An 8,442-nucleotide genomic window follows, 5' to 3' on the forward strand; every position below is an offset into this window, starting at 1 on the left:
CTAGATTAAATAAACTAAACAAATAAAAAATCCATAAAAAAAAAAAAATACTTTTAAGGGCTTACGTGCCCACCTACCTTCCTAGTTTAAAAAAAAAAATACATACTAATATGTAAGGAGGGAGGTGGGGCCTATTTCCCACTTCCCTTCAAAACTAACCAATATATCAATCTAATTGCTAAACAACTAAACATGGGTGCGTTTAAAACCAGCCCCCAAAGTGTAAAGTGTCGACGTACAACCCTCTGCAATGTTTTTTTTTTGGTTTTGTTTTGTTTTTCGTTGTTATTTTATTACTAACTTCGTTTAGTTCTTCTTCTTATTATTTTATTTAATAAAATGTTTTATTATATATATATAGTTTGTTGAGCATAATTTCTAGCAATTAAATTTTATTTTTCTTTAAATTGTAAAATGGATAATCTCCCATTAATATATATTACTATATTTTCTTCCCTTTACATTTGGATGATTTTTTAAAAAAAAAATTAAAATTTTTTGGGGAAAAGAGAGAGACATAAATTTATAGATTTAACCCATTTATTTTCCATCAAACCCTAGCCTCAAAATTCAATTTTATTATTATTATTATTTTAATTATTAGTTTTAATCTAGATTTTATTCTATAAAAACAATTAAAATTTCTAATTCCATTCATATAGATATGGAAAAATAATCCAGAATAACAAATAGGATTCAAGCACCTAGAAAACACGAAGAATACAAATCTTCTTAAATGAATTATACAATTATGAGTTTTAAACCCTACCTCATGCAGATGCTAACAGTGTAGCAGCCAAGTGAAATTCCTGCTACAACAAAATCTTTCAAGCCACTAAAATTCCCTATCTTTTTCCAAACCCTAGCGTTGCTCTCCAAAACTTGTGTGTGCAATAATGACCTGAAAACTCTCTAATATAAATTCTAATTACCTTTTTAGGGTTTCTTCTCCACACCTCTAAAATTATACTTACTTTATTTAATTATTTCTTGCATGGACAATTAATATGTTGTTTAATGATTTTTTGGATGAAGATGGCTCTGCGTGGCGTTCTGGTCTTCTGCGAGGTTAGGGCTTGCATGCCCTAAGCCTGCTACACTCGAGCATCTTTTGCGAGAGCTGAAGCTGCTTTTTAGTTTTTGCTTGCATGTTGGAGGAGAGTTCTTTGGAGGTGTGAAGAACTGCAAGGTAAACGTTGAAGGTTTTTGCGTAGATGAGGCCAACCTAAGTTTGGCGCTCTACGGGTGCCTTTTTCCTGAGTGGTGTGGGAAGCTCTATTGACTTCTGGTTGGTCTGTTTTTAGAGGTTCAGCCTGGAGATTTTGCATTTAAGTCCGAGCATGGGGCAATCGGATGCCCCTGGGGCTCAGATTTTGACTGAGGATCTGGAAATGGCTGATACATCTTTTCAAATGCGAGGAGGAGCTAATGGTTAGATGGACAACATCCCATTTGGAGAGAACGGGGCTTCATCAAATGGTTCTATCCGGATTAAGAAGACGAACGAGTGTTTGGAGAGATCTGATGATCAACTAGTGTTGGTTATTCAATCAGAGCAAGTTTCAGAAGATGTGGAATATTGGGGCAAGCATGCACTCATATGCAAGTTTTTGGGTCTCCGACTCCCTATGTGCTAGAATCATGGGCACATCACACTTGGAATCTAGAAGGGGATATGGAAATTCTACTGGCAGCTAACAATTATTTTATGGTTACTTTCTCATGCATGTCGAATAGGAACAAAGTATTCGAAGGCGGGCCATACTTCTTTAACCAAGTTGGGCTATTCATCAAACCCTGGCACACTAGATTCAATTCCGCTGAGGAGATCCCATCTCGGGTTCCTGTGTGGATTCGGTTTCCACGTTTGCCACTGGAATTTTGGAGAGAGGATATTCTTCATTCGATATCTCTTTTGCTTGGGAAACCTGTTGGGGTAGCCACCCAAACACAGGATCAGAAGGTAATTTCATATGCATGAATATGTGTGGAGGTTGATCTTACTAATCCACTTCCTAATTCTATGGAAATTTTCTTAGGTCATTGTTCATGGATTCAATAGTTGGACTATGAGACTCTACCCTTCAGATGTAGAATTTGCTGTGAGTATGGGCACCTGCAACGCAAATGCCCCTAAAATAAATTTTTTGAATCATCAACAACCATGATGCCGAACCCTAAGGAGGACAAGGATAAAACCCCTATGATAGCTGGTCCCTCTGGGGATAAGGAGGGTTTTATCCCAATGAAGTTGCGTAATAAAGGAAAGGGGCAGAAGAGAACTTGGACGAATAGACAAGGTGATAACACCTTCAATAGGTTTAATGTGCTAGAGACCTTGATACAGGAGGAAGGTTTAGCTGTTGTGACACCTCTTGGTGATGGCTCTCTTTTGGAACCCCTGGCAGAGGAAGTTGAGAATATAGTCCAGATTCTTGAGGAAATACAAGGCCAGCCAATTGGTGCAGATGAATTGGTCCAGGAGTTATGCTGTGATAATCCTTGTGGCTCACATCCCCGTGACAATCCAAATATTGTAGCCTCTACCCATCCTGGAAAGAAAGGAGTGACCAACAACAATAAAGGCTCTAAAGCTACATCCATTTTGGGATTACAACAAAAGCCCTTTAAAAAAGGGACCTTAGAGAAATTGACCAAGAGTGGAAGGAAAACAGATCAAGAGAAAGTTAAGATGATGGGTGAGACGTTGGTTGAAGCGGGGTTTGCGAAGCCCATTGACTCCCACTTCGCGCAATCTTCTAAATGATTGTTATTTCATGGAATTTTAGGGGGTTGAACAGTATCCCTAGACAAAAGGCTTTTCATAGATTGATTGATTCTCACTCTCCAGATGTTCTTTTCATTCAGGAAACTAAACTTTTAGTTGACAAATTGAATAGTTGTGGGCCAAAGTTATGGCCCCATGGTAGCTAGCAGGTAGTAGGTGCTCAAGGGAGCTTAGGCAGTCTTGCTTGTCTCTGGAATCCTAAGAAGGTGACTCCCCTGTGGTGGATTGCGAGCAGATGCTCCATCTCTTTTTGGCTTCTCACTTTGAGACTGGTGAAAGGTGCTTGTTTTCCAACATTTATGCTCCTATTGACTTAGTTGGCAAATCTCTTATGTGGTCACATATTATATTTGTCTGTTCCTTAGACTCTTTCCTTCCTTGGATTCTTGCTAGATATTTTAATGCAGTTACTAATCTTGAGGAAAAGAGGGGTGAGATTTCTCGATTGGGTCCTTCTTCTAGTATGCTTAGAGACAATATTAGTTCTTTGAACCTTATTGATGTTAAACCTGCTTCTGGTATGTTCACCTGGAATAATAGAAGAAGTGGGATGGAGGCTATCTCTGAAAGGCTTGATAGGTTCCTAGTATCTTGTTTTTGGATAAATTTTAGATGGAACACCAGTTCAAAAATTCTTGATTGGAAAGGGTCTGACTACTGGCCTATCAGGCTCTCTGTCTCTCCTTTCAAGACTTCTAAGAATCCCTCTTTCAAATTTCAGCTGATGTAGTTGAGGGATCCTTCTCTTCAGAACCTCATGATAGCCTAGTGGTATGAAGGTAGGCCCCCTCATGGTACTTCCATGTACACCTTTGAGAAGAGACTTTAGCATGTGAAATTTAGGCTGAAATAGTGGAATAAACAGTGTTTTGGGAACCTTCAAGAGCAACTAAGGGAAGCCCAGGCCAAGTTAGACAATGTAACTCACCAGATCAGGGACCATGGAATGACTCTTGATTAAATGTTTGAAGAATCCTCAGCTCTGAAGGAAGTTGAAGAATGGGAGCTTCGTGAGGAAATATTCTGGAAACAAAAATCTTGGGTGGATTGGTTGCTGGAGGGAGATAGAAACACTGCCTTCTTCCACAACACTGTCAAAGCTCGTAGGTTTGGAAATTCCATTAATTCTCTTATTTCTTCTTCTGGAGATCATCTCTCTTCCAGGGAGGCAATTTCTTTAGAGGCCACTAATTACTTCTCTCAGCTCTTTTCTAATTAGGAACTTGTTTCTTTGTTGGAAACAAGGGCTATTTTAGATTGCATTCCTCATCTTGTGTCTAGCAGTATGAACAGAGATTTGTTAAAACCTGTTATGCTTGAAGAACTGGAGAAGGTGGTATTTATGAAGAAAGGTAAAGCCCTGGGCCCAGATGGATTTCCCATTGAATTTTTCCAGGAGTTTTGGGAGATTATTAAATTTGATCTTCTAGAAGTTATTCAGGAATCATATCAAAATAAAAAAATGCTCAAATCCTTGAATGCTACTTTCTTGACTCTCATCCCCAAGATTGACGGAGCTAATAGGTTGGATCAATTCAGACCTATTGCTTTATGTAATGTCACGTACAAAATTATCACAAAATTAATTGCTGAAAGGCTTAAGCCTTTTCTTGCCTTTTTGATTTCTGAGGAACAAGGAGGTTATGTTGGTGGTAGATAGATTCTTGATGGAGTGGTTGTTGCTTTGGAAGCTATTCATTCTATGGCCGTATCTAAGGAAAAAGCTATGTTTATTAAACTAGATTTGGCTAAAGCTTACGACCGAGTTAGCTGGGAGTTCCTTGGTCGGGTGCTTCTTGCATTTGGATTTGATATGGAGTGGGTGGATTGGGTTCTTAGCTGTGTGAATTCCACATCCTTTTCAGTCCTTATTAATGGAGAACCTACTTATCTATTCTCTGCTTCTCGAGGGCTTCGGTAGGGGGATCCCATCTCTCCATATCTTTTTATCATTATGGCTAAGGCTCTGGGAAGATTTATAAAATCTCAAGCAGAAAAGGGACTTGTTCATGGCTGGAAGTGGCACAATGATATGCCAACATACACGCACCTCCAGTTCGTGGATGATACTGGATTGATGGGCTTGGCTACCATAAATGAAGCAAGGAACTTTAGAGCAATTTTGGATACTTCTTTGAAAGCTTCTGGACAAAAAATTAATGAAGGTAAATCATCTATTTATTTCTTTAATACTCCTCAGTCGATTCGGGTCAGGATTGTTGGAATTCTCAAGTTTCAAGTTGCCTCCCTTCCTTTGATTTATCTTGGAATTCCACTTGCTTTGGGGACTCAGCTGAAAGATTATTGGCAAGGTTTGTTGGACATATTTCGTAGCAAAGTGAGTCACTGGACTCATAGATGGCTCTCCTCGGCTAGAAGAGTCACCCTCCTCAAGACTGTGATGTTAGTTTAAAGAATAATTTTGATAACTGAGTGTCAATACACTTAACCATTTTTCCACTAAACAATGTTGAACAAAGAGTAGGTGCCGAGTAATATGAAGTGCCGAGTGATTAACAAATGTCGAGTGATTAACAAGTGCCGAGTGATTAACAAGTGCCGAGTAATTAACAAGTGCCGAGTGATTAACAAGTGCCGAGTGATTAACAAGTGCCGAGTGTTAACAAGTGCCGAGTAACAGTAGGTGCCAAGTGATACAGTTTTTCTTAGGTGCTGAGCTATCCAGGAAACAACATGTGCCGAGCATCAACAATGCTTCAGGAGTCAAGTAACTTAGAATATCAGCATAAGAGTTTGTAATTGCACAAACTATGATGCAAACAATTTTTGTAGTTGACATAAGGAAAATCTCGAAGGATTTAATGATGAGATCGAATCTTTTATCTTTCCTATGCAATCTACATGCAGCCAATAAGAAAAATGATAAAGGCATGCAACCAATCAGCAAAAGACAAGTATTGAGCGAGAAATTGAGATTCAACGTGGATCATAGATCCATATCTAACCCTAAGTCTTCGAAGTCTTAATAAGGAAGATGAAATTTCATTGTATATATATATATATATATGGACATACAAGGGTGCATAAGGAAATCTATTTTCAGAAGCGAGGATTATCAGATCACAAAAGGATCAAGATCAGAGAAAGCAGAACAAGTGCCTGCATTCAACAATCAAGGATTGTAATCTATCAGGTTCATTATACCTAATACTTTCTAAAAATTGTATTAGAATGAAAATCCTATGGTGATAGGTTAGCTTAACAGCTATTTTTTAGATCATTTAATTAGGTGATTAAATCCTTTAACAGGGTGACACTTCATGTTAAGTGTTTAAAATCCTTTAACTAGGTCACTATTGACACAGTGCAAAGCCTTTAATAGGGAAAGCCTTTAACAGGGCAGACCATCAGAAGTGGTTGTACAATATTGCTGTAGTAATTTTTGTGGGTATCATCCCCACCCCAGTTTTACCTTCTTATTCTTGGAGGGTTTTTGGGTTACCAAATTCTAGTGTTATGTGTTGTTGATGCATGTGTTTAGTTTCATGTTTATTTGATGTATTTGCATGCATGCAATTTACTTTCAGTTAAAAGTTTTATTGGATAAAGTGGGATACTTATGATTCACCCCCCCCTCTCATAAGTACTCTTTCCATATTTGAATATTCCAACATGTGATTTAGGCTCTTCCCATTTATAGGTGTCTGGTGCAAACTCCTCCCATTAGAGTTATGAAAGATTTTGATGCCTTGTCGCGACAATTCCTTTGGTCAGGCAATCTCCTCTCTCCTAGATGGAGCTTGGTCAAGTGGGACACTGTTTGCCTGCCTAAGTTTGCAGGGGGATTAGGCCTTAAATGTATGGCTCTTGCTATCAAGGCTCTAGTAGCTAAGTTATATTGGAGATGGTGCAAGAATCAAGACCGTGGTTGGGCTAAAATTCTAGCCCACAAGTATTTCCTAGGAGGTGATCTTCAGGATATTCCTAGACTGAAGCTGGCTAGTAAGGGATCCTTTATTTGGGACACTCTTAAAAGAGGTGCTCCTCTCATCAAGGATGACCTCTTTTGGATATGTAATGAGGGATCAAGTGTGTTATTCTGGCAGGACTCTTGGGATGGATATCCTCCAATTCTCTCTAGCTATCCACATCTTCAGCCTCTATATATGATTTTTTCAGCTGCAGGATGGACCAAAGTTGTTCACTTCAAAGCTAGGAAGAGATGTGGTTTGATGATTGTTGCTGGTTGGAAGGATCCTCAGGACTGGCCCTCGGGGGGCTCCTCGAAGATTCGGGCTGAGCTGGCCAATCTTCTCTCTCTTAGGTTGTGCAGTTCTAAGGACAAAGATATCCTAGCTTGGGGTCCCAGTCCTAAAGGTATTTATAGTGTGGCCCAGGGGTATGCTCAGCTAGATAGTCAGTATAATGAAGTCCAAGAAATTCCTTGGTGGCAGAAGGTTTGGAATAGATTCTCATGGCCTAAATGTAATTTTTTTCTTTGGCTAGTTGCTCAAAAAAAGTGTCTTACTTGGGATAACCTCCGGAGAAGAGGTTTTCAGGGTTCTTTGCTCTGTCCCCTCTATAAGTTGCATGGAGAAGATGTTTCTCACTTATTCTTTTCATGCCCTCTCTCTAGAGAAATCTGGCATAAGTGTTGGGAGGCATGGTGTCATGGATGCATTCTTGCTAAATCTCTTATTGAGTTTTGGGATAGCCTGGGCAGGCCCCCTACGAAAAATTCCTTCCTCCAGGTGGCCTGGGATGTTGGACCTTCTTTCATCCTTTTGAATCTTTGGCTGGAGCATAATCATCAGATCTTCTGTAACTCCAGCCTGGGGGTCACTAAATTATGGCAGGTGATCTTGAGCAGGCTTCAGGAAATTATCTTTGCTAAATGTGATGCGACGAAGCTAGTGGATCCTAATGACCTCAAGACTGTTAGGAATTTGGGACTGATGAGCATAGGGTTGGGCAGCTAAAATAGTAAGAGATCTCAGCCTCTAAAAAGGAAAGTGTGTAGGATAGGGAAATGGAGACCCCCACCAGATGGTGTCCTAAAGATTAACACTGATGGCTCCTCCTGTGGGAATCTTGGACAAGCTGGTGTGGGAGGGATTGCGAGAGACACAGATGGCAAGGTTTGTTTCATTTTCTCTATTCACAAAGGAGTTCATTCCAATAACGTGATGGAGGCCTTAGCCATTAAGGTTGCTATAGAGCGCGCTTGCTCTCTTGGATGGAGCAGAATAGTATATGAATCAGACTCTCAGATTGTTGTGGACATGATAAGGAACTAGAGAATAGAGGACTTTAACTGGCATATTGCCTCTCTTGTTAGAGAGATTCTTCACTTGAGTAGCTTTGTGGATGAGATCTCATTTTGTCATATTCCCAACGAATGGAATGGGGTGGCCGATGTCTTGGCTAAATGAGCTTCGGAGAAAGGAGCTGGTTGGGATATTTCTGATAGGGATGGTCTTCCTGCTGATTATGTGGGGATTTTCGAGCATTTAGTGGAAAGAGATAGAACTTAATGGCTTTTGGGAAATGGTTTGATGGATTGGCCCTGAGGACTTTGTAATTTGGCTTTTTCTGAATAAATTTTTACCCCTTTTTTCAAAAATAAATAAATATGTTGTTTAACTAAAATATTATTTTATTAACCCTTTCATGCACACTTAAATTGTTTTTCT

General features: G+C 39.4%; 1 protein-coding gene across 1 annotated transcript; it reads left to right on the top strand.

The window, feature by feature from the left end:
- The first annotated feature begins 4,742 nt into the window (after positions 1-4,742).
- Positions 4,743-7,728, top strand: LOC149538992 (uncharacterized). The gene is made up of 3 exons (XM_089802511.1): positions 4,743-5,100; positions 6,524-7,206; positions 7,606-7,728. Exons 1-3 carry the CDS (start codon positions 4,743-4,745, stop codon positions 7,726-7,728), a joined length of 1,164 nt encoding a protein of 387 aa, XP_089658637.1.
- Positions 7,729-8,442: the final 714 nt, after the last annotated feature.

This window comes from Cupressus sempervirens, chromosome 9 (assembly GCF_028749045.1).
Source record: "Cupressus sempervirens isolate cs-2001-9-10 chromosome 9, ASM2874904v1, whole genome shotgun sequence".
NCBI classification, from domain to species: Eukaryota; Viridiplantae; Streptophyta; class Pinopsida; order Cupressales; family Cupressaceae; genus Cupressus; species Cupressus sempervirens.